The 26,780-nt window shown below is 37.9% G+C and overlaps 2 protein-coding genes across 6 annotated transcripts; both read right to left on the bottom strand.

The window, feature by feature from the left end:
- Positions 1–1,966: 1,966 nt before the first annotated feature.
- LOC102218168 (phosphatidylinositol 4-phosphate 5-kinase type-1 gamma-like) lies at positions 1,967–20,290 on the bottom strand. Of its 5 annotated transcripts, none has more exons than XR_002752960.1 (18): positions 19,775–20,289; positions 16,022–16,050; positions 15,757–15,846; positions 15,532–15,662; positions 15,328–15,445; positions 13,123–13,275; positions 11,848–12,147; positions 11,485–11,693; positions 11,322–11,405; positions 9,990–10,038; positions 9,739–9,823; positions 9,477–9,635; positions 8,270–8,426; positions 8,093–8,161; positions 7,461–8,001; positions 5,421–5,504; positions 5,177–5,302; positions 1,967–2,055 (listed from the first exon to the last, which is right to left on the bottom strand). XR_002752960.1 is itself a non-coding variant. In XM_005797087.2 (18 exons), exons 1-18 carry the CDS (start codon positions 19,866–19,868, stop codon positions 5,300–5,302), a joined length of 2,010 nt encoding a protein of 669 aa, XP_005797144.2. In that variant the 5' UTR covers positions 19,869–20,289; the 3' UTR covers positions 4,451–5,299. The 5 variants fall into 5 exon arrangements, 3 of the variants coding, with proteins under 3 accessions (XP_005797144.2, XP_005797142.2, XP_005797143.2); XR_002752959.1 differs by having other exon boundaries at positions 2,006–2,095; XM_005797087.2 differs by lacking the exon at positions 1,967–2,055 and having other exon boundaries at positions 4,451–5,302; positions 7,461–7,576; positions 7,922–8,001.
- An 834-nt stretch (positions 20,291–21,124) lies between these two features.
- Positions 21,125–25,040, bottom strand: LOC102218769 (phospholipid hydroperoxide glutathione peroxidase, mitochondrial-like). Its single transcript, XM_014476013.2, has 7 exons — positions 24,946–25,040; positions 24,119–24,213; positions 22,795–22,939; positions 22,562–22,713; positions 21,933–21,957; positions 21,780–21,839; positions 21,125–21,607 (listed from the first exon to the last, which is right to left on the bottom strand). The coding sequence occupies exons 1-7, from the start codon at positions 25,006–25,008 to the stop codon at positions 21,575–21,577; spliced, it is 573 nt and encodes a 190-aa protein (XP_014331499.1). The 5' UTR covers positions 25,009–25,040; the 3' UTR covers positions 21,125–21,574.
- Between the last annotated feature and the right edge of the window lie 1,740 nt (positions 25,041–26,780).

The raw sequence follows: 26,780 nt of genomic DNA on the forward strand, positions 1-26,780 counted from the left end.
CGTTTTCCTTCCTTTTCACATGCAGAAACACACACACACACACACAGGGTGCACACACACCCTGTTTGTTGTGGCTTTCGCCCCACTCCTCTTTGAAAGAACAAAGGCATTTGTCTATGCTCCCTAGAGATGAAAGCCCAGCTTTGAGATGACCCATTCACCTTTGGTACAGGTGCTGCCACTCCAATTTACTTATTTATTTATCTATTTATTTATTTATCTATTTATTTAAAATTAGAAGGTTTGTTATTAGATTGATTTGCCACTAAGGTTTCGGTGAAGACATCATGATAATCAGAAACCTATTATTCCCATTCAGAGTCACAGGTGTCTGATGTGTGGATGGGAGCACGCAGCAGAGCGGAGGAGCAAAGGACAGCTGACAAAGAAAGGCATTCATCCTGTCTTCAGTTCAACTGACATGCATGAAATTGGGTTTTGGAGATAAACAGAGTATCCTCAAGTGAAGGCAACATAAAGGTCCGATACTCTTGCTGCGCGCGTTTTTCACAACCCTGTTTTTTATTCTTATTTTTTTCTCCCTCTCTGTGGGTTTGATCTCTTTGTACTGAATGAACGGTAAACAGCTGTTTCTGAATGGGTTTTTTATGTGAAGAAGAAGATACAAGTTTTACATAATAAGACATTTCCACAAACATCAGCAAAAAGTGAAAATTGCATTTGTTCAAGGGATAGTTATGGGAGTTAACGTGTTAAGAGGTTACTGGGCCGTTTCTAATATTGGTGCTGCTTAAAAGTGGTAGAATTGTACTTTTACAATTTAGTTTATCTCAAATGTATACTAAATGAAGACTCCAAGAAAACCTGAAGTGTCCTTCTACAGAATAAACTCTTGAGAAATACACCTCTTCCTGTGATCTAGCGAGAATGTGGCTTTGCGGCAATGAATTTGTGTTGTTATGGCATCTTGAAAACAGTTGTTTTATCATCAGGAAGTAGCATTTTGGATTGTCCAAACACATTACTGTTGAAAAATTGAGAATAACACCCTTTCTTTTAGATCAAATTGTAAATAACCAGGGTTATTTGTGGTGTCATCTGACTGAACAGTTTTGCAACATTACCTATGCTCAAGATCCAGTTGTACTTGTGGAACAGGAAGCCCTGGCAAACAGATACCCGAGAAAGGTGATTGAACAGACACAGGAAGGAGAAAAGGGATTATGTGTTTCTCAGGATACATGTGTGTGTGCGTGCGCGTGTGTGTACAAGAAACATTTCATTCCAGGCTAGTTGGTCAGATGGCTGCTGATCCTTGTCCATCACACATTCCATCATGGCCAGACATGGCTGACTTGTCACCATGAGTGACATTCACAACTCCAGCTTCTACATAAAGCACACCTATCCTCAGCATAATAGATGTGCACCTGGAAACATCTGGCACTCTAAACGTAGCATGTGCTCATTTGCATGTATTTTATAAAAGTCATTTTTAAAGGTAACTTAATATGAATTTAAACTCTATTTCTGAATATGCAGAAACTTTAAAATTATGTATACACCATGGACTACTTTTGGCATTACAACCACAGACCTCAATGTAATTTGGCAGGACGTTATGTCAGAAAACCGAAAAAGAAAAACTACAGTTTTCTAAATTCTTTACAAAAACCTTCCCATACTAAGACTAACAGTATTTGTTGTCCATTTGTAATCATCCACCCTCCCTTCTTTTCTCTCTAACTATAAAAAAATGTGTTCAATGACTGACTATAAAATTTGATTAATTAGCAAATGGATCCATCTGTGAAAAATTCAATCTGAGTCCAGATGTTGTGTGAAGGCTTCTGAGGTTTGTTAGAAAACAGTAGTGAAGAAACAGCATCATGAAGATCACTGAGAAGAGCAGACAAGAAAAAAGTTGTGAAGAGATTTACTGATTAGATTGCAAAGTAATACTTCGGAGAGTCTTATTCAGTCCAGCAGCCAAAATGGAATGACTGCAGTCTTCTCAAGAGACAACCATTCACCCAAACAAGTCAGGTAAAGAGATTCAAATTTGGAGCAGCAGCCAAGCGATCCACGGTTATTCTGGGGGAGCGGCAGAGACCAAAAACTCAGGTGAAGGAATCTGTTGACAGAACAATTAATATTCATACATACTACTAATTTGTTCATTAACAGAAGCTAGACTGTTAAATTGCTGAAAGACAGCAACAATAACAACTCTCTGCAGTTTACTGTGAGCCACACAGGAGTACACAGAAAGCATGTCAAAGAAGTCACTCAGATGGCACTTTGTCCTAAATGCATACCTTATTTTTAGACTAATTTGAAACTGTGTCATTTTTCTTCCATGTCACAATTGTACACTACTTTCCATTAATACATCACAACAAATGTGAAAAAGTGTAACTGGTATGAACACTATGACAAGACACAAAGAGTCCGCTTATGAGAAAGCATTATTGAATCTTTTTTCTATCCATCATCCGTAGGCACTACAGCCTGCAGCTATAAAATATAAAAGCCATACCCACTAAAGCAATAAAGATTTCATATAATTTTTTGTGCATTAACACGTCAGTGTTATACGGAGGGCTAATGAATGTGGCTTTAAATATGAGCCTCGTTTTTATGGTCCATCAAGAAGACAATAAAGAGAAATGTGGCCTACAGGTGGCTTGTAATTCACCGTATGAGATTGAGAAAATCAATTTTAAAATGTAACAAAGAGAGGTCAATTTTAGATAACAAGCAGCAGTGTGCTGATGTATAATAATCAAGATACAGCAGCACAGAGTCCTTTTCAGGCACTGCAGTGCCATCTGGTGGACTGATCTCTCTAAACTCAAATGGGAAAAAAGTGAACCAGATGGTTTAATTTTCAAAGTTTCAAAGCCACAGCCTCGGGTAATGGATTAGAAAAAACCAACAATATTTAGACAACATAATTTTATTTTATTTATTTTTTCACAGTGATAATCTACAAACACTGTTGCCCACAAACAGGCAAGTCAACATCAGCAGCCTCAAATGATACAGTAGAAAAAGAAATTCAGACAGGGATTTGGATCCCTGTTGTTTCAGCAGGTCACAGTTCAAGGAAGATGTATTGCCAAATAAACTGTCTGGAAAACTGAAGAGTTTTCATTTCTGCATATGTTATGAAGTATCATGCTTCATTAAACAATTGGTCAACTGCATTTTATTTTCTTAGACAGCTAAAGCATGAACAGCAGGTGATTAAAATAAAAGTAAAACTCAGTAAATTGGAATGCAAAGATACTTTATGTCAGTAACTCCACTCAAAAAGGGAAACTCATATTTCTGTACAAACATACAGAGTAATATGGGCTAGTTCTGCTTTGAATTTGATGATTATGAAAGCCAGCTTTTTCTAATCCTGTGGTCAGAAGGAAAAATGCCTCTCTAAAATCCTGACTGGGAGCATACCAGTCAGGACCAGCCTCCCTCTTACAGACCAGATTCATCGTTCCTAGGATAAATGCTCTCTCTAAATTACCATTTAGCATGTCCATGCAAATGCCAGGTTATTTTTCTGTTGTGTTGTTTGTGTTGCTCTATGATGGAGTGGCGACCTATCCATGTGACGGATAACCAGGCCATCAGGACTTCAGGAAGCACCCCACACCTCTCATCTAATGACCAGCTGAGATTGCGACTAGCACGCCCGCAGCCTTGTGTGGACAAGTGGGTATGATTATAAAAATCTAAAATTGTGTTCCTCCACACTTTTTCCTTCCACTCAACTTCCCGTTAACATACTTGGATACAGGCATTTTATTAAATAATGACACATTGTGGTGTATCCTGCTAGCAGGGGTCAATAATGAACAACTGTGTGAGCCATCTTTCCAGTAGAATTCAGCTTTTCTATATAAATATATATATATATATATATATATATATATATATATATATATATATACTGTATATACTGTATATACTGTATATATATATATAATATTTTGGGTTTCATTAGCTTTCATAAAGTTAATAAGAATAAGTGTTTAAAATAAATGATTCTGAGTGCACTAAATCTACTCATGATTTCCACTTTTCAAGCCAAGTTACTGAAATAAGTTGACTTTACGCAGATTTCTTTATTTTTATTTATTGAGATGCTCCTGTATTTCATGACTTGTTACAACACCTTTTGACATTTTGACAAAAAGAGAACACTGGAAAAATATCAACATGTGCTTCTCTCAATCAAACACTGTAGACATGCAAACACATGCACACACAACACAACATGTACACACCTACATGCATGTGCTTAAGCACATGAAAACTGATGATTTACAAAAGATATTTTATCATTTTATTGTTTTATCTCTTCTCCTATAGTACTTTTACCCTGCTACTAATATTTGGTATTTACTTACCAATTCTTTTTGTCCATATTTGAATTCTTAAGTCATATTTTTTTATAATTTTATCAGAAAAATAAGCTTCTGAGTTAGTTGATAAGGCATTTTGAATAAAACCACTTGCTTCCAGATCGTTTTTTTGTTTGTTTTTTTTTCTTTGACTGAGCCACTACACACCGCTGGAGGACCACTGTATGCGAAGGGTATTCACTGTGTCTGAGTGTGTGTGCTAAGATCAATCATAGACATAGTTAAAGTGCTAAAATCAAATTATACAGAGCTGATTCCCCTCTAGTTAAAACAAATGCACAATGAAGTCCAGGCTAATTACAAGTGAGTCAATAGGAGGAATCGATAACACATATTGCATAGGCAGAGCTGGGGAAAGGAATGTTTGATTCACCTCGCTTCGGCTGCTCCCTCTGCAACCAAGCTGTTACTTATACACAGACTTTTGGCTTTTAAAAGAATAATAATAACAGTGGGGTTTGCACTGAAATTAAATTTAAATTAATTGACACAATATTTATGTCGTGGGATTTAAATCGACGTTTGAATCTTGACAATGATTATCCTGTTAAAAGCATTAAGAGCTTAATCACAATTACCAAAATTGTTCACAGTGCTACTAAGCTGATTGTACTGTAAGATTCATACGTTTCTCCACTTCTGTATGAACAAATTGTACATAACAGACTCCCACTAGATTAGCAGTAAATCTCTCTGTACAGTGGTTCAAATGCATAATGCAAAGCTGCATTCTTTCAGCTGAATGCCAGGTAATAAGATTTACTATAAGCAAAGCAGACTCTTACATGCAGCTTCAGCAGCCAGCAGTAAATCATCAGTGTCCTGCTGCCTTTATCATTACACCCTCCCAGCTTTTGTGTAAGGAGAAAGCCTCTGGCTCCACCCACTGCCGCTGTCTTTGACTGAAATTACTGGAGGAGAATTAGAGATGATTAATATCAGATACGGGCGAGAGAAAGTCAATTCATAAATCAATTCATTCGGTATTTTTAGAGTTTACCATAAATCACGGATGGAGTGTTGACTTACTGTTTCACTGTCCACATCTGAGTCTCTTCTGGACTCAGAGCTGCAGTGGAAAGGAGAGAAAACACAGCTCTGGTCCTCCTGAGTCTGTGGTTATACAAAATAACCAACAGGGGGCAGCAGAAAAAGAAAAACAAATAGGTGGGTTATTGGGAAGAACGAATTTGAAGACACATTTTATCTACATGTAATGGAATAAAGTTGCATCGTGCATGTCGGTAAGGTAGTCAAATTGGTGATTTTCTTCCTTTTGTTCATATGTCAACTCAAATTAGTTTCAGATATTTTACGAATAGTAGGTTGTACTAAAGGAACAGTTCAGGATTTTTGAAGTCAGGTTGTGATAAAATGGCCTGTACTTGTCTACTGCTTTATCAAGCTCAGAGGATCCCAAAGTGCTTCACACTATATCCAGCAATTGGCCCATTCACACACACACATTCAAATTAGTTGGCCCCAGAGGCTGAAGCTGGAGGCTAGTCTGACAGGGGCAACACTCAAAGCGACCTTCTGTTGTCCTGAAATAACTCCAATCTCAAAAACTTAACAATGGATTAAGGAATTGCTGTATTATAAACCTTACTAATATTTGTCAAATTTCATTAGGGGGATTATTTAGGTAGAAGTCAACCTCAATGATATTCCTATATTTACAATCTGCTAAGAAAAACAAAGTGGAAGGGATTTCTGGTCAAAATACTTAATATAAAACTGAGGCAATGTAAAAATCAAGAGCATTTTTTTGTTTTTAAACTGGTTTACTTTACTGGTCATCATAATTGCTTTTCCGTTCAAAGTATTCCCTACATTCATTTTCTATCTAAATAATGGTCAAGTTATGTGTAGGACATCAAACACAAAGATAGTTTAAAGATTCATACGGTAATAAACATAAACTTGTATGATGTTTTTGAGTCTGGACTTGTTTTAAGAAGGTAAAGATCCGATTTGGTCTTGAAAAGGCTAATCAAGATGTACACAAATTGAAAACAACAAAACCAGTATTTACTGGAAATAACTCACTTTCAACAGAATCTGACTCAAAAAGTCCTGAACTAAATTCTTAAATTTAACATATTTTTTCTAAATATTTGATACCACTAAGTCCATGGACTGTGAAGAAATACAAAGTGCATCTTTATTAATTAGACAATTCTCAAAACCAGAAGAAAGGGACTCAAACACATCAAGGGATCACTAAGATCTGAGTCAAGCTACAATTTACTAACTACACATTCACTGGATATTTGTTACATAAATATACATAGACCACTTTTTACTAATGATGAAGGAAATGAAGAGGCAGCAGTTTTCACATGCATTTCATTTTTCTTTAGCCGTCAGCAACAAACAATCCATTAAAATTGGTTTTTGTTTTGACCATATTTTTGACCATATCTGGCAGCACATATCCCACATCTCCCAGTCTTTCAGGCTACTATAGCTTCCTAGCTAGCGACTTACATTGTAACTTGAACTAGAGTTAAGTTTACGACGGCCAAGAATTGGAGAATACACCCAGTATCTTCCATCTGCATACTGATGATTGGACACACAGATGAGTACACAAGGGATGTGAAATGGGTTACACAAGATTATACAGAAAAAAAGAAGAAAATGCAGAATGAATGTGGCAAACAAACAAATCAAAACCAGACGTAGTGAAAAGGACAGAACAAATAAAAGAAGAACGATGGATAGACTTCATGCTGTGCAGGTTGTTTTTTTGGTGATATCAGTTAAAAGCAGGTCACGCGCCTTTTCAGGCATCAGGCTTTAGAAATAAAGCAGGAAGAGCAGCTCCCATAGCGTGCACACAGAGACCTTCTCACCATCACAACTCTACCACGCTATCCTGACTGGACCACTGCAGAAGATCCAGTAGATCACACAGAAACAGAAAGCAAGTTATCCTCACAGCCTGGTCTTAACTTACTCTTATATGATTGTGACCTTTCAACTAATTTTGGTTAATTTTACTTCCTGACCCGTTCTCTGTTTATATGTGACATAAATATAGAAACATTTGGGGTAGGAACTTACAAAGTAAATGTCAGAGACCTGCACCTCCGCTTCCAAGGAGCTGTGGCTGCTGGACACCGAAAGCTGCTTTTGTGAAGTACGCGGTTCTTCCTGAGGCAAGTGGGGGCTTGAAGGGGCTGAAGAGGGAGGAGCGGAGGGAAAATGCTGAGAGGAGCTAGCGGATGCGGGGTGAATGGGGGTGAACGCTGAGGCAGGAGTGAGGGTGGAGGCGTTCGGAGACAAACCGGTGAGCTGAACAGATTTTGCATTTGAGTCAGAGATCAGAGAGGAGAGAGTTAAAGCCTGAGCGGTTCCTGGAGAGGTGAGCGGTTTGGTGGACGGACGGATGGATGAAGAAAGCGTAGAGGATGACTGGGCAGCACATTGAGCAGAGGAGGATGACGCAAAGGAAGGAGGAAGAGTAGTGGAGGAATATGCAGAGGATGAACATGTAGAGCTGGGGGCGGACGAAGCTACTGTACAAATTTGATGACTGAGTGTTTGTTGGCTGGAAGACATGATTTCTGTCCTCTGCGTCAGCTCCGTACTCTGCGGGATCTTGCTGTTTGAGAAAACGCAAACGAAACAGATGAAATACCACAAACATAACTCAGTGAGATACTCTGTGATAACACTTTTGCTGATGTTCATACCTCAGCTCCACCTCCACAGTTATAGTGTCCTGACGTTCGCCGTGAACCTCAACCAGCTCTTTTTGTGATCTTTTTTTTTTTTGGACACAAGAAAACACAAAGTATGAGTGAACATTTACAGTGAGTAGGTCTCGTATAATAATACAATTGCTGGCAAGCACGGACAATATTTCTGACCTGACTATGTTTGGTGAATGCATTTGTCTTCTGGGGCGTGGATGTTCTGGAGTATCAAATGGGGTGGTTGGTAAAGAGTTGTTAGATGACAGCGTGGTTGCAATAGATGCTGTCGTTGCGTCTTCAAATGACGGAGGGGTGCAGGGCGGCTCTTTACCTGAATGAAGCAAAAGTACAATATTAATATCATATGAGCGAGACAAGAGAAGTTATTTCTTCACATTTCTTTTTGTTTTTGATTCCCACCACTGAAGTTACACATGAAGCTTTACATTTCTGATTGGAAGCGTATTGTCGGTCTACTTAATTCAATCAAAATCGTGTTTTAAGATGGCCAACTGCCTTCTCAACGGCTAGTTAGAACACAGTGTTACAGAATCCTGTTAGTTTGACAGCCTCACCTACTTTTAGTGACTATGACCAAAAAGCTCAATCTTTGTCTCATCTGACCATAAAGGTTTTCTGCAGAAATCATCTGGCTTAACTCGAGCTTGAGGGTGTCAATTCAGGAACAAAGTTTTTATGCTTGACCAGCACCTTCTTATTCTATGTTGATGTTGAAATGTTTGTGTTTGTAATGATGTTGTGTTTGTAATGATGTAAAGCACTTTGAAATGCCTTGCTGCTGAAATGTGTTATACAAATAAAATTTGATTGATTGATTGATTGATTGATTGATTGATTGATTGATTGATTGATTGATTGATTGATTGATTGATTGATTGATTGATTGATTGATTGATTGATTGATTGATTGATTGATTGATTGATTGATTGATTGATTGATTGATTGATTGATTGATTGATTGATTGACTGAAATGGGTTCACAGTGGACAATGACATCCAAACATCCAATTTCCTTTCATCTGGATATATCAACTTGACTCAAATGGGTAAAAGATGTACACAACCAGGTGTTCCGACAGGACAATGATCCCAACATAAATTGCAGAGACACTTCTGACTGGAACTTAATTTTCTGTTTCCCTGGTTTCTACAGCTTCAATTTCTACATTGCCTTTGTTCCTTACATATATCTTTAGAGTCTCTCTTTATATCAGCTAAGCAAAAAAAAATAAGCCACTGAGGATGAAAGTCATCAAAGCTAAGAGACATAACATGTAGAGGTAGTTAAATCACAGTAAAAGAAAAAGGCATTAACTTCATTTTTGTGTTATTACTATGAATGTTTCCAGCATAGCGCACCATTCTCTTCCAGAATAGAAAAGCTGTGGGCTCCTCTGAGGTTCTCCAAGTTCTCCAGGTTTTCCTGTCTTTCATCAGTCAGTGAGGGGCGCTGTCCGGCACCGTACTTGGATCCTGAGAGGGCCCCTCGACCTCTCTTAGATGGAGATGGTCGTAATGCTGGAAGGAAAAACATGATTTACCTTGAAACCTCTTACAGAACGTTAGATGTTCATATCAGTAATCAAAATGAAAAATACATGTGGTGAAATGTTCAACTCACAGCAGCTTTTCCTGAAGACAACTGTGCTGCAGAACTTGAAGAACCTCTCTGCATAGAAACTAGGTCTGTGGACCGACACCGTGTCCTGTGATTCAACGGAAGACAGCAGTGTTCATAATTAAGTCTTGCTCTCCAAAAACAACGACTATGGAAAGACTTAGCATAGTTAACTAGCTTGCATAAATAGACAGCTTAATTTGGATTGGAACACTTAAATAAAGAAAATTAAAAGCCACATGAAAGCAACTTACTCCATCATGGATGAGAGACTTCCAGGAGTGTTCCAGTTTTTTAATCAGTCTGTCAGACAAGACAATTAAATTTAATTACAGACTTCCAAAAGGGCAATGATGTGTATTTTAAATTATATTTCAAAGAATGATCTATCATTTGTTCCCTGGCATCTTCTTACAATATCGCATTGCTATTTAAAGTGAATTGCAAACCTATACCAGTCATATCATGTTGTCACATATCAACCGGAATGATACACAGCAGCTGCTAGTTGGGATTTTTTAGCAAATTAAGTCCTATAAATGTGGCATGCATTTGTATGTTACAGAACCTCCTGCTGCTGCAGTTACAGCTGCAGGTCTTTGGGGTTTGTTTCTATTAGCTTTGCACATCTAGAGCCTCAAATCTTTTGCTCATTCTTCTTTGCAAAATAACTCAGTCCGATTGGATAAAGAGAATCTATGGGTAAGATAATCTCTTTAATCAATTTCTCAACATGATGAAAATCTGGACTTTGACTATGCTTTGATCTAAGTTATTCCATTGTAGCTTTGGCTGAATGTCTACAGCTAAAATGTTCAACTCTATCTCACCAGGTCACCTTGTTACAAATGGGTGCAAAAACCTCATGGTTTGTGGCAAACTGCAAATATTAATTTTTATGGTTTTCTTTCTATAATCTTTTAAGCATTTTGTCCTGCCACAACAGGTTCTTTCACCTCTTACACCTTTATTTCTGACCTGTCTGCTGTGTTCCTAGCTCTTAATAATGCTCTTTCTTTTCATACATTTTCTCTAAAAGCATCCAAGGTTACATTGAATTTTATTCAGGGTATCAGAGTTAATCATAGCTTCTTTTTTTTACTTTCTTCCATTTTTCAAATACGTTATGCCTCAGGTACTGCCCCTGTTAGTATCAATACTCATACACAAATGTGAATTTTGTCATTTATGTTTAGATTTGTTTCAATATTTAAATTTATTTCATAATTGTTTGACATCTGTTGAACCATTTATGCAGATGAGATAAAAGTCTTCAAGCCCACACTTAAAACTGAATGTTACTCTTCCAAAGGAAGAAGGTTGAACATTACATCAGGGGTATCATGCATATTTTAAATTCAAGTTCTGCAAATGAATTAATTACTGGATTTGTGCAGATTCAGGACAGCAGCATTTGAGGACTGATTTTAGATAAACTCTAAAAAATTATTTTGCGCTTTTTAAATCTACATAATTTTCTGTGTTGTAGAACACAAAAAACTTGTATGGTTCAAGTTGGTAGATTTTTAGTCTCCTTCCCTGAGTGTCATGGTAATTAAAATGCAACAAATAAGCTACTTTTCTACCTGTAGGACTGCAGAATGTCAATAATCCCAATGAACAGCAGGAGGCGCTCTCCTTTACTTCCCATTGCTGGGATACCTCCCATACTAGATAAGAAAAATAATTTGCCATTAGGTTTAAATGCTGTAGGAGGATGATGGTTAATATTATGAAATAGGGACATACGTGTCATCATGTTCCATTGCGTCCCTGCATGTGGACCCGCCCTGTATGGACTCCATAGCGGTGGAATAGAGAGCCCTCTGTCCTGCAGGCTTCTTCTCATCGCCGCCTCCTGCTGGTGAGCCCTGGGACTGATTTTCTTTCTCTGCCAGGGTTTGGTTGTGAACGCCAAGCAGCAAACTGTAATCCATGATCTTAAAACTTTCCAGAACCTACAAAGAAACGAAGTGAGTTTTGAGATGTTCTCTTACAACATAATGAAAATGTTTCAAGGGAATTTAAACAAAATGTTTTTGTTGCAAAACCTGTTTTTTTACTTTGTCTATCAATCCATAATGCACTCCCCCTCTTTGCTATCTTTCTCACCAGGCAGTCCCGTTGCAGTGTTTTGACCAAAGCGTTGTACATTTCCTGATCCAAAGTGAGGCCCTCAGGAACATCAGTCAGAAAATCCAGGTCTTTAAACGTGGGCTTGGACTTCTCCCTTTCTTTCTTGGATGCTTGCCTCTTGTATGTCGAGCCCTTGAGGTCGAATTTGAGGTGCATGCGAACTGAGCGTGGCAATATATTGTTCATCACAATTATTCGAATGTTTTTGCCACCACTCTGGACGCAGTAAAGGCCAAAAAACTTGGGCAGCAAAGTGCGGGGGTTCTGGTTCAAGTTCTGGTCGACGGGTTGAAGGACAAAGGCAGAGGAAAAAGGAAACAAAGCATATTAGTGGTAAATGGGCTTATGTTCCATTGGGGTTTGCACTTGCCAGACAGCATGACCTCATCGGGCCACAGCGCAAGCCTGTGCACACACTTAACTCCTCACTGAGAACTGAGCATGTCTGTGAGCTTTGACCCATCCCAAAGTCACCTACTGATGACAGAGAGCCAGCATCAGCGGTGGATAAAGAGGATAAACATGACTAGAAGATTCTGTTGCACGGCTCCTCTTAAGTAAGAGGCCATGTACACAAACAGCTCACTATCCCTATTGCTCTCAGAGATTTAATAGATTTAATTGTGTGTTTTGAAAAACTATCTCCCTTCTTACAGGTTTCTTCTGTTTTTGCTTGCTTGTCACACTTGAATGACAAATATCAATATCAGAGAAAGATAACCAGAGTGAAAGCAAAATGCAGTTTACAAATGGTGAACTCATTTATTAAGAGGACAAAGTGTGCAAACCATTCTGGTTCTTTATGAAAGGGTAGCTGCCCACCAAATGTTCCATTTTCATGGTAAGTTTTCCAGGTACTGCGGCAGAAACGCAGCCCGACTGTCACACTACCACATTATGGTTCCATGCTCCACTGGAACCATCATGTTATTTTTCTGAAATGCTTTGTTAGTTTTACTGTGGATGTAATGGGATGCACACCTTCCAAAAGATTCACCTTTTGTCTCTCAATGAATTTTGTTTTTTCCTAGAAGTCTTGGGGATCATCAAAATATGTTTTGCCAAATGATTAGTTGCCAAAAATGTGGCTAATCAGTTAATTTATAAATATACTGGGTAAGGGAGGTTATATAGTTATTTTTCCCCTTAATAAATTAATTAATAGTGTCAATTACACTACAAACTGATCTTTGTATATGTGAATCATAAAAAATCTAATATTGGAAGTATTAAAAAATCATTTTTTCTCACCATGTAATATCCAGGGAGCAATTTCTGCAGAAACTCTGCCTCCTTGTGCAGGACGGTTTTGATGATAAACTCGTCATCACTGGTCACATAGAATATGGAGCCACTTGCTCCCGGATTGCTCAACTCAATCAGTGGCTCATTACACAGCGAGTACTAGACGGAGAGATGGAGGACAAACAGATTAAAATTCGACCTGCCAAGCCTGCCGCTTAGACTCATCGTCTGAAAGTAATAATACAGACATGCCACAGATTAATATTGGGTGTTTTTATATGTAACTGTCTCACCTGCTTTTAATGAGTGAATTATCCTTTTGAATTGTATGACAAGCCAGACAACTAATTTGTCTGGCTTGTCATACGAATAGTGCATTTATCAATAGTATATGATAAATGTACTATTTCAATATAATTCAGTAAATCAGTAAAACACAACAAAGTCATTTATGTAACATAATCAGGACATACAGGAAGTTTTGTTGAAAGAAATGCAAGTACCAAAAACACTGTATCGCTCATTTTAAGGTATTACAGTTGTACTGAGAACATACACTCATGCCATTCATTCATTTTAGGTGTGTTTTTTCTTCTTTTTTATGCGTGGAATATTGAAGAAAGCCGTGTGTTCAATCAATTTTAAAAACAAGAACTGGGTGCATAAGTAATCTTTATAGGTGGTCAAAATAGGTACATTACATCATTACTAATATTTGATTAAAAAACAGAAAAGTCATCTGGAGAACACGGTTTTTTCACACTGTGCTTGATGAAAACATCAACTTGACTTCTCCAAACATACAGTTTTGTCTTCATAGCTCATTATTTGTCTACTCTGACTTCTGAATTTTGCTTCGGAAGGCATTTGGTTTGTCGGTGAGAGCACACATTTTGAAGAAGTGTCTTCTTTCTTGGATGGCACTGTCTCAAACCATGATGATGTTAAGATTGCTTCAGTGTGGATATTAGCGCTACAGTTCCAGCAACTTCAACTTCCAAGATTAGAGTCTTGGAGGTTTCTGGAGAGTTTCTGATTGTGCTTACCAACTTTCTTTTATTTCAGGGTGATAGCCTGGGTCAGGTGATTAAAATTCAACACTATTGAGTGTTCCAGTATGAGAGTCACCCATCAGGTCTGGATAAAGCAGGGTAACATTAGGCTTTTGGAATGATCAAACCACGTTAGCAAACATATATATGATGAAAAACCACTTGTATTTACTCTGAATTTCTTATTATACATGGATTGTTTGGTAACAGAAATGCAACTTGAACTCAGGGTAATTTTACATGTAGTTTGCCAAATTAATTCAGTGTGTATTTATCAGTAAACATGAGATAATACTCCTCCACAATGGGCACAGTAACAACAAGAAGACAAACAAATAACAGTATCTGGACCATCTGCTGTCACAACTTGGAATTTAAAAGGAAAGCTTTTCTCTTCTAATCCCTATTTGGCACACACCAGCTGCTTAAACGTGTTGCTGCCACTGTGGGGCCACAGGTGCACCGTGACATGCATGATCCTCATAGGCTTGTGCGATAATATGGCTCTGAAGGTTTTCATGGCACGTTTGCATGCAAATGTGAATTTTTGTGCTACTAAAGAGCAGAGTCTTTTTTGGCCATTTACCTGGTTTAATCTCAACCACCAAACAGAATGACAAATACAGTGCAGGTATTCTGTCACTACAAAGTCTTGACATTTGTCCCCTTCAGCTTTTTATTTCTGCAGCCTGAACTTCTTTTCCCCAACAGATGTTCCCAGCTGAGCTGTGCATCTTAGCAGCTCCTCTAGAGCTGTCATTGATATCATGGCTCCTTCTCTAGTTCATGCTCTCTTTGTTCAGCCTGTCAGTTTAAAAGCATAACCTTGGTAGGTATACAGCTATATGCTATACTATTTCAATCTGTAGATATTTGATTGCAAGGTGTTCAAAGCGTTGAATGTTGTTTTAAGTAGAGAGGCTGGAATAAAAGTGCATGGCACAATTTTTAGATTTTTATTTATAAAAAAAATGGTCAAAATCCTTCACGTAAAATCCTGATCAATTATGTTGATCTTTTAGATTGTTCCATTAAAAAAAAATGAAATAAGGAGTATGAATAATTCCAGAATGGATTGTAATACTGCTTCACATCACTTTGTGTAGCAAATACATGTAAGCCAGTGTATAATATGGCTTATGGAAGGAAAAGGCCTCACCAGGTAGTCATCTGGCCGGATCCCAAACAGCTCTCTGAAGTAGCGGAAGGCCACGGGGGCGTAGGTTTTGAACCTGAAGTCTGGGTAGTGATGAGCTGGAGTGAGGTTACTGCCTTCACTGTAAGGGACGGTTAGGACCAGTAAATTTAATATAAATGAAAATTATAATAAGCACCAATAAATATGACCCCGATCTTCACCCACCTAGGGAAGAAGATGCTTTCCACCACGTAGAAATCCTGCATGAGGACATCTCTCTCAGGCTTGGAGCTGAGGTTGCCAACGGTATATCCGATCCCCAACTGGATTGCCCCTTTCAAGGCAGAAGAGGTGGTCTGAAGACAGAGAGCGGAGAGTGAAGGTGAAAAGTAGCTAAGAGGAGAATTAAGAGGGCCAAGACAGTTTTAAACAAACAAAATAAAAGTTCACTTTTTTATATGTTGTCTCTCCATGGGCATCTACTCTCCTGTGGCCGATCTTCTTCTCACGACTTTGTTCTGTTCCAAACAGGGAAGGCATCTAAAACCAGACACAAAGCAAACAAAACCATTGTGACTGTGACAAAGATAGCACAAACGACTTCTAATACCCCAAAAAGGTTGAGTTGAATTATGAAAGAATGTAAAACAGAAGCTAGAATAAGTCCTAAGGACAGATGAGACGGTCAGGTGTATCATGTGAAGTAGCCTCTCACCTCTGTTATTTGAGCCTTCTCGGTTGAATCTGTAGACACAGAGGAAAGAAGGATCAAGATGTGCCCACATCAATGCATTATTAAATATTATTTGTTATTTATCGAGGTATAGCAGGTCTAAATTCAAGCTTGTGGTGTTGGTGAAAATCATCCAAGTGAATTAAATAAGCACAAAGCAGAACAAGAGGCTTCCCAGATGGACAAACATTTAACACCACAAGTGATATTTACTGAAAGATGCATACAACTAAAGCTCTTAATAATACCTTAACTTCAAAAGCGCTAACTTAACATCTTTTGTTACCCTTGCTCCAAGTAAATTGGTGATTTAACTCACCAGAAGAAGAGTTTACCACCTATAAGTTGCAAGTTTTTTGAAGATCCGGGCAAAAAAAAAAGACAGAAAAACTAGAGAGAAATTGAGCCGAAAGAAAAATCTCTTCTCAGCCTCGACGTCTTCTGTTTTCTATTTCTGGATCAGTAAGATTTGTAGATTTGTACAGGCAAGGTAAAAACTCTATTGGATTGACTTCCTGCCTAATCTGAGAGCAGTCATTGGCTGGGTGCTGCAGATCACATCAGCGACCAATCACAATCAAGGATTAAACAAGTCTTTCCACCCGACAAGAGAGACCAATCTAGATGCTGTCTGTGTGTATGTGGGACCATTAGACAGGAAGAGGAAGTTAATCAGCAAGACAGCACATTGTACATCAAAGTACTGTATGTTTTATGTCTTATGTGCTATTTTTTATGGTGTGTGAGATTATAAGGAGGAGATTAAGGTTGCTAATGGAGCTGAGTTGATAAATCTGTAAACCATGAGAAATGAACACAGAAGAGACCGTAGTAGCAGATGGTGCTGCCACTACTGGAGGCAATGTGCAATAAATGATACGATGAAAAAATAACTTTTTTGCTTGGGTTAGCGAATGCAAATACATTTATTATATCATTATATAAATCAAATATTAGCAAAAATAAATAAATTCACTGAGATGCAACTTATTTATATGGTCTGAAGACTTCTTGGAATCAATATCTGAATTGTATAAATAAATATTGTTTGTGAAGTGGAAAGGCACATGATACATGGTTTTATAAGTGAAAATGTGAAGAATGTTCAGTGCATTTGTGCATCAGAGTGGAGTATCAGCCACTCCATTCTGGTACCAGAATGTACACAGAAATACAAAGACATGATAGTCCTACCAAGACCATCCTAGTAAGAACTGCTTACGTGAGCATTTCTCACATAAGCAGCAATGGGGCTCATGTTAACTTTTAAGGAGGTGCAAAAATCAACAGCTCAGATCAAGGAATCGGTCAATAGGACAACTATAGGGCTAAACAGTCACAAATCTGGTCTTGAAGGAACTGTGGCAACAAGGATCATTGAAAGATAGTTACAATAAATCCCATTTTCAATTGCTATAAGCCATGTAAGGAACACAGCAAACATGTGGAGGACTGGTGAGCTGAGACCTACATGCAAAACTTTGTGTGGCATCACCCACTAGAGGCAGGTAAGCTGGGCAGATAAGAAGATGGATGCAGATGAATACACCGTGTTCCAAATTATTATGCAAATTGGATTTAAGTGTAATAAAAATTACATTTTTTGTTGTGCTATTAAATTTATAAATGATATTGTGTGTCAGGGCTCTTTGAATCACTATAATTAATTTCAGAGAGCTGGGTTGATTAGTTTATCTGGTGATCTCAATTATAGGAAATCTACATAAGAAGGATGTTCCACATTATTAAGCAGGCCACAGGTTTCAAGCAACATAGGAAAGAGAAAGTATCTCTCTGCTGACGAAAATCATCAGATAGTGTAGTGCCATAGGACAAGGTATGAAAATATTAGATATTTAACAAAAACTGAAGCATTATCGTGCCTCTGGAACCTCAAGGTGAAGGATCCTCCAGAGGCTTGCGGTGCATGAACCTACTTAAATCTATTTTTATGATATTCTTTGGAAATATCATAAATTTTGAGAGAAAAAAAAGACTCTCATTAACATTGTCTTATATGCACTGTTTCTAGTGCTTTTCACAAAATGAATAAGGCAGCCAACAGTTCAGACCAGGAAAGTATCTACTAAATCTCACAGTAATCCACCATGTGTGTTTATGCATTTGGCAGACACTTTAAAACAAAGTGACTTACAACTGAATAACTCACAATAAAGTCAAAAACAAAGCTAACAATAACTTAACCTGACTATTACCTGACTATTAAAAGGTAGTAGTCAGGTTCTATCAGAGATATTAGAGGTGACCTTTAAGAAATGTAGTGTAGAGACAGAGGGGAGTACATGGTTAATGCCAGGATATGGATATTCTCTGAAAACTGGTCTTCAGTCTTTCCTTGAACAAAACTCAGTTTTTCAGGAGCGTCTCAAACATGCCCTAGCATATTACCATGAACTCATAGACTCTGTGTATCCTGTTGTGGCAACAGAAGATATAGCAGAGGATTACAGCAACTTTTAAAATGAACAGATTTGTTGACAAGACACAAAAAGATCATTAAAATGACTAAATAATACAAATTTCAAAGGAAAACTCCAACTAATACATTGACTTTGCGTACACAATTAGAAATCAAAGCTGGACAAGTTGCATAAAACTATTTGAGAATCTAAAATCAATGTGGTTATTTTAAATCCAATGAGGTGAATCATAGTCATTTGATTGATTTGTGTGGTTTTTGTAGCCTCCTTTCAGCGGCCGTGCCACAAAGCGCCTCTTTTTTCCACCAGAGTGCCCACACCTGTAACCTGCAGATTAATGCTGGAACAGTGAGTGTAGGACATGAACACAAACATTCTCGGTGGGATTAGGGTCAGAGCAGAATAAATGTGTCAGTGAGCAGCAAGCAACAAACACTACAACATCCCTGTCATGTTCCAGCTGAGCATAATGGCCCGCCAGTTGTACTCTCAGTTTCAAAGTTTATGCACTAAAACAAAAAGGAAATAGAGACATCTCAAAATGATGACAGAGTAATAACATATTTTGGGAGCTCTCAAGTGTGTCTTGAGGGCCTATGTGGGCGTGTGAGTGCGTGTGTGTGTGTGTGTCATAGTTAAGAGGATTAAATCTGCCTCTTATCAGCTGAGAAAATGGCGGGTCTGTAGCTATGACAGTAATGTAACTCTGAACATAGGTAGATTTTGATTCCCTTGCTCTCTGAAGGTGAATTTAATGTTTCATTAAATTATCAACAAGCATGGAGCACCATCAGCATAGACGAAACAACAAATGTATGCCTATTCATCCATATCTGCAAGAAACTGAAGTATGATTTATGTTAGAATCCTAAATCAATAAAGGCATCATTCAGATTGACATGAGATAAGAATCGCAATGATAGCAGCACAACATGTCATAGAAAGATACAGCTTCTATTTTTTATTTTGTTTATTTCTGTTTTCATAGGTAGAATGGATCCATATTCAAATAGATATATTCTGCTACCTCTCATAACAGCCACACATTCCCAAACATACACAGGACACGGCGTGCATGGAGCTACTGACAACTGCTGCTGCAGATAATTCTACACAGCTATCAAGTCAAGCCATCTATTTGAACAAATAATGCTTTTTAAAGTGTTGTACTTTTCTAAGCTGCTTATTTCACACCTACAAATAATTTAAAAATAAAATACAATAAAGAATTCTACCAAAATGCTCCTATGAGATTTTGACATTGGATTGAACACATTTAGGCTACGATACCTACCGGTGTCCCCAAAGTCAAGTTGCAGACTGGATCCGGCGGCCGCTGCCTCTGTCGGGCTTCCATCACTCCCGATTCCCGCAGCCGCTGGGTCCATGTCCCGCACGGCTCCTTGTGACGATGCGCAACCCTTGTCTGCCTCAAAACGGAATGAGGTGCAGCGATACTCGCCGCTAAACGGCCGGGCATCTCATCTTACTCTGCGTTTCCCGGTTCAGCTGCAGACGACGGCATCACTCTCCGCTCAATGTGTTTTTGTCGCTGGATGTTTTTGCGGCGACGCTGTCATCCTCAGAGTCAGCGGTGCTGATCATCTCCGATGCTGTTGTGCGTCATCCTCTTCACGCAGCGGCTGCATCAGCCTGAACTAAATGTGCAGTCGACTGCACGTTTTTCATTATGCATTCGGAGGCAATACAGTGTCTTAAATAAAAACTAAGGTTTGTGCAGTGAGGTTCCTTCCGAAGCTAATAGAGGCCTAAAATGTTTTTAGCCTCTGACTGCAAGTGTAGCCCACGGCATCTTAACTCATAGCCCACTTGTCAGTGAACAATTATCTCTGACAAGTAGGAATACCTCAAAACAGATCATAAATCTTCAAACTGACATTGATTTGGAACTCCAGCAAACCACGTTCAGGGTTATTATTTAGAGATGGAGCAAATATAAATCTTCCCAAGAGATGTCAGAAGACAACAGAAATTTCTCCCAGCTCACCAAAGAAACAAAAACATTTCACGGCAGTGACTCAATCTGACCTTTACCTACAATAAATGTAAAAATATTTCAACTTGATCAGAAATGACTAAAATGCAAAAACTAAATTTTAAAACTTTGTTTTAAAATTAATTTGATTTCAAGAGAAATTTGTTAGCTATAGTTTGTCACTTCAGTTGGAACTTTTTCTAAACAGTTAACATTTTTCACCTCTAAAACTACTTTAAACAAATGTTTTGGTTTATATGAAAGTAATCTCTTCATTTTAGTCCACACTGAACAGAAAGCAGAGTTGCATTATTTTCAAAACTTTTTACTACAGCTTGAATGAGTTTCTTGTTCAGTAGTTGAAACCTGACTTTAGAAATTTGCAATATCTATCAAACGGGAATTTGGCTAATGACATGTCATATAACAATTATATTTATCCCCCTTAGATTTGAAGCCCCTCATAATATAAGTTTAAAAAACATCCTTTCAGACAAAAAAAAAAAAAAAGTCATGTTATCAAATGTAATTTGAGACATTTTTGATTTTAAGGATTGGTATTGAAAAAAAACTGTCAGATGCAATCGTCTAATTTCTGATGCAAGACAAAATTCAGATATAGGTAAATAAATTACCATAACGACAAAAGAATGTTTAAGACAGCATTTTATTTTTTCATTTTATTCCATAAGTTACCAGTGTACGTTCCAACAATAAGAGTTTTGACAAGTGCAAGGTAAACTAGATATACAGAGAGCCAAGTTATTTGTGGCATTTGTTCTTACAAAACAAAATGTAAGCAAACTCATTACCAAACAAATAAATCGGGATGGTATTTGGACTGAAAAAAGGAATGGCTGTTTATAGTGAAATGCATGATACAAACCCTCTATGTTGGCTAACAACTGTCCTCTCAAGTGGTCTTTACAAGGTTTGAAGCGAGCGGTTTCTGGAAATAAGTTGCACGCTGGGGGTCATCAGGCCCTGCCCTCCCCAAGGTTGGGTTTACAGACAGGTCCGTCACTGGTCCAGATACACACGCACAAATACCCTGAAGTTCACGTGAGAGGTCAGGCAATAGAGGAACGCAAAACAGTGTTACATGTATGGTTGCAGGTCCTTTTCCACCACCTGCACAGAGAAACGTGTTTGAGTTTCAAAGAAATGTGTTTATTGGTTCTAAGATTTCATCAAGAAAAAGGTTTTGAGGGTTGAGATTTGATAAAATGTAAAACCATGTGCTCTAGCGTCATGTGAATGATGCCATGCACAGAAATATGTAAACACAGCTGCAATGGATTACCTCTGGATCGTCAGTTGGACCGTATCTCTTCACCACCTCCCCATCCTTGTTTATCAGGAACTGCAGAGGAGAAAAACATTAATAAAAAAAATCAAAGTTAACGCACTTGGTTGAAGACAGTTTTTGTCATCAAAAAAGCCATTTCCAATTTACCTTTGTGAAGTTCCACTTGATGTTACTGTTGGTAGAAGAAATAAATATAAATTACAACCAAACCTTTATAGTTATGCACAGGAGTGTTTTAAATAATAGTACTTTAAAATATAGCATTAGGATGACTGCTAAAATATCAGTTTACTTTTGAATTTAAAGAAAGTTTTTAATGGATATTTTTAAAAGCACAAGTGGAAGTAGGAGGGCCCTGGAAAAACTTTCACATTTTCTTAGAAGTCATTCTGGGGCAACCAGATAGAGATACTGTGGTAGTTTTAATGGTTCATTAGATCATAAAAAGGGGTTACGCAAAACGACCAATACCTCATATACTGACAAAAACTGAATTCATTCATACAGCGCACATTTAAAAGCCCTTTTGTGTTTCACAACATCATATTTAAGGCCTTCTCTTGCTTGAACACATGATTTATAATGGCTACAACTCATCAGAGGTTGTTTAACTCTGGTTTGCGTAATTCACTCATCTGTTACAAGAGCGATTTAGCAGAGATGCATTGTCTTGAGGATTAGGTTAAGGGAAAAAGTGACAATCAAAGGTCAAGTAGCGGCTTGAACCTGCTTTAGACTATGACCACAAAGAAAAAAAAAGTAGAAAACTGACTTACTTTCCAAACAATCCCTTTCCTTTGGGCTGTGCCTTCATCCACTTCCACAGAGGGTGAGCATTGTCACCGTTTACCTCAATCTTACTAAAGAGATCGAACTCTGCGTTGTAACCTTTAGCAAACTCCTTAATCTCGGCTTCTGTCCCCGGTTCCTATGTTACAAAGAAAACAAAATGATAAAGCATGAAAGTATTTAGAAAAATGGTGCCAGCATCAGTTTTATGATGCGTTACCTGCCCTCCGAACTGGTTACATGGGAAGCCCAGGATGCGTAAACCTTTCTCAGCGTGCGTAGCGTGCATTTTCGCAAGCTGAGTGTAGTTTACCTTCGTCTTTCCTCATTTAGAGGCCACATTTACAATGATGCAAACATGACCCCTGGCAGAAAAAAAGAAAAGGCAAAAGTGTTGGAACAAATGCATCACTGCAGGTATAATTTGACATTGCTGGCTGCCTTAAACCCAAATATTAGTAGTCACAGTTCCTGAAGAAAGTAAAGAGTTATTTGTTTTCCTCAACTACATGGGAAAGAAAGCAGTTTGAAAACGGTCGTCACAACTAAAACTAAAACATTCATTGGTAGGAGTATCAAGATATGATAACCCTGGGTAAAAATACATGTTATCATGTAGCTCCACAATCATCTTAAACTAACATAATATAAACTGCTGTTATTTAAGAACAGGCAAACAACAACTATTCATGTTGCTTCTGATTTTTAGCTTGTACGTTTTAAACATACATGGACATGAGCAAAACTAAAGAATAAATACTGGCTCAATTTATTAGATGTTCAAATAAATATGCTCATTATATTAGAGGGTTAATCAGTTACGATATCTGCAAGTGTGGTGAGCATTTGGTTACTTAATCGATGTTGCTTGCAGGTTGGCATCTTTAGCTCCAACTATCACTAACAGTGGAGGGTGGGTTCCATGCAGTGACTGTCTTATTTGAGTAACAAATTATGTCAGGACAGGCAGATTTGTCTTCCGTGTAAATGAAGAAAATCAAAGGATAACTTCCAGTTATCTTTTAACTAGATAACTGGAAGTTAAACAAGGTGAGACTGTGGAACGGGGTTATGCTGCTCTGTGCCCTTTATTAAAAATAGGTCATAAGAAGTTAGGATAGTATGAAATGAAATGTTAAAACTTTGATATAAATTTAAAGCTTAATGTAACCTAAATACAACTCCTAAGTTTCACTTTGAAATAAAGAGAAACATTTTTAAGCAATATAAAATTGCTTAAAAATTTTAAGTATGATAAAGTATACATACAGAGACTATAATTTGTTAATAATTTATTCCCCTTTACTGTTATCAGCATGGCGTATTGGTAAACGTTTTGTCAAAAACATGTTTGTTTAGTTTCCCTGAGGACAAGTTGTTTTTGTTCTCCAAAATCCCCCCAAAAGTGGATCGGACACATGTACTTTAAAACATGGTCTTAAATCAATTTACATGTACAAATACACTACATACTGCCCAAATAACATCAGAAATTGGAACTTAAAGGTACAGCTGAACTTCCAAGTGCAGTAAATATATTTTACTTGTAATTCTCCAGAGACACCTCGTTCCCGTCTATGTCTGTGGCAGAGAACTCGTAGATAGACTTGGCGGTTTTCCAGTTATCTACCTGAGCACACTGAAATATGAAGAGATATTACACATGTGAGAGAACATGATTATGCAATAGCCGAAGAAAAGGGTTGGATCTTACTCCTGCCCTTTAGCACGGACTAAAGGGCATGAGTAACAGTAAGTAAGAAGATGAATCATATTTTCTGCGCACTATGGCCCATTTGTGTCATCATCCAGACACTCCACTGCTCCAATGCGTCCGAGCAAGATATCACCGAGAAGGGCGTGAAAAAGCGCAAAGATTTGATCCTCGGTGCAAACCGAAAATCTCCAGTGGCTCATAATCTCATTGAACAACAAAGAGGAAAATAACAGGATTATGCATAAGCGGAAGTGCTTTGCTGTTTTACACCACGGATAAAAGCAGGTACAACGGAATATTTAAGATCTCTACAAAGCAACAAAACATAGTCGCAATGCCGAAATACGAAAACCTTAAATGGCTCACTGGAAACGTATTTCATACAGAAGAAATGTCCAAAATATTCTAACTCACAACTTGAAATATGGCCAATTTATAACAGAGAGTGCTTTGTAGTTGCTGCAGCTTCAAGCTAAAGATAACAAACGTAACAGCATCGGACTCATTTGAGTGCCGCACCGGACCAAAAAACAGAAAAGCCCTGAATGTGACCTACATGCGGTCTAACATTCAGGCGGCTAAAGGTTTTACTGTCACTTCCTGCCGAAATTAAAAGATTCAGGATAAGTATTTTAGATAGAATTATATACTTACCATAGCTCTGACTAGTCCCCTGCTCCCCACTACACCTAGCAAAACTGTCGGTCTCAGCCACATCCAGGCCGCTCTTATCACATGACGTCCTTGTCTCCTCCCATTAATAATTCTCTTAGCTCCGCCCATGTTATCACAGCAAACCACATATTTTCTGTAAGTAAAATGGCTTAATTCAGCCTCGAGGAATATAAAAAATAAGGTTGCCATTTAATAATAAATAAACCACCAGATCCACTCTGTTTTTTCTCTATTTTCTACTTCTCTTTTGTACTTTGTGAGTGTTTTTCTAAACCAGGTGTCTCAAACTCCAGTCCTCGAGGGCCACTGTCCTGCAGTTTTTAGATGTGCCACAGGTACAAAACGCTGGAATGAAATGGCTTCATCACCTCCTCCTTGTGTAGATCAGTTCTCCAGAGCCTTGCTAATGACCTAATTATTCTACTCAGGTGTGGAGCAGCAGAGGCACATCTAAAAGTTGCAGGACTGCGGCCCTCGAGGACTGGATTTTGAGACCCCTGATCTAAACAGTCTTAACACCAAGAATGCCCAGGATTATGAAGGAATGTCTATTTAAGAATCTCCATGCCACTGTTTTGAGCAACAGGGGAACTGAACAAATATTAATTGTAAATAGAGTGCATGTATTCTTTTCTGTAAGACAACATTTCTGTATTAGAAATCACTTCCCATTTTAACTGCCCTCAAACTGACTTAAAGTCATTTTTGAATAACTTCTGGTTTATTGAGATGAACTACAAATGTGTAGGAGAGGATGTTTTGTCTGTTGAACGGATAGGATAAGTCATAAAGTCTCAGTCCTCTTTACAATGGAAGAAAAAAAGCATTTCAAGTCCTGCAAAAAAAATCTTTTATATTCTAATTAAACGTAGAATATCTGAGCTAAAGGTCAAATCCAAAAACCCAATTCATAAATTAAGGATTGAAAACCGAGAACATAATGGGTTGTTGCACAACCAAGTAACTACAGTACTTCTACACAAGAAAGTTGTATAACCACAAACCAAAAAATAATAGTGAAAACATTTCACAAACTCTCTTGTCGTTGAAGTTTGATGAAGTGGGGTTTGTTCTGTTAGTTCCAAAGAAAAATGACAGACATAAATATATAGAAATAGAGGACTCCATGTTTCAACATGTAAGAAAGGCTTCTTGTTTCAACATGTAAACAAGCTATGCTGCATTATGTGGAATAAATACTCCTACTGTTCAACAACATGTGAGTAGTCATTGCATAAACAGTGGATGTTGAAATGAAGAAAGAGCTTGGGAATTTGTACCCTCACAGCTTCCACAGAAAAACTGAGTAAATAGCAGGAAGGCGCAGTCATGTTCTCCACACACCTTCAGCTAAAACCTGAAATTGGAAAACTCCCAGGAGTGGATGTGCCAACGAAGTACGCTAAGGTCAAACTTTGCAATCAGCCCACACCCGCAAAAAATAAACATTGTTACTTTACATGTCAGGCTAAACAGACCAGATTCAGCTCAAGTTCAAATTTGGAATAACAAAAATGAAGAAAAACAGCTAAGATTTGGCCATAAAGAATAGCTTCATGTTTTCTAACAACCAAACAGCATATCAACACAAACTCTGCACAATAGCTGTCAAAGATAGCGGCAGAGGAGGAGTGATGCTTTGGACTTGGCTTTTTTGTTTTGATAACAATGCTCTCAAGCATATCATGAACTCTACAACAGAATGACTAAAAAGCAGAATCTGAATTAAAATCAGCTCAGCTATAATACTCAGAGGAAATTATGTTTGATATACTTACTTCAGTTAAGCATATTGTATTTTTATGAACATATCA

The sequence above is a fragment of the Xiphophorus maculatus genome, chromosome 6 (assembly GCF_002775205.1).
Source record: "Xiphophorus maculatus strain JP 163 A chromosome 6, X_maculatus-5.0-male, whole genome shotgun sequence".
Lineage (NCBI taxonomy): Eukaryota > Metazoa > Chordata > Actinopteri > Cyprinodontiformes > Poeciliidae > Xiphophorus > Xiphophorus maculatus.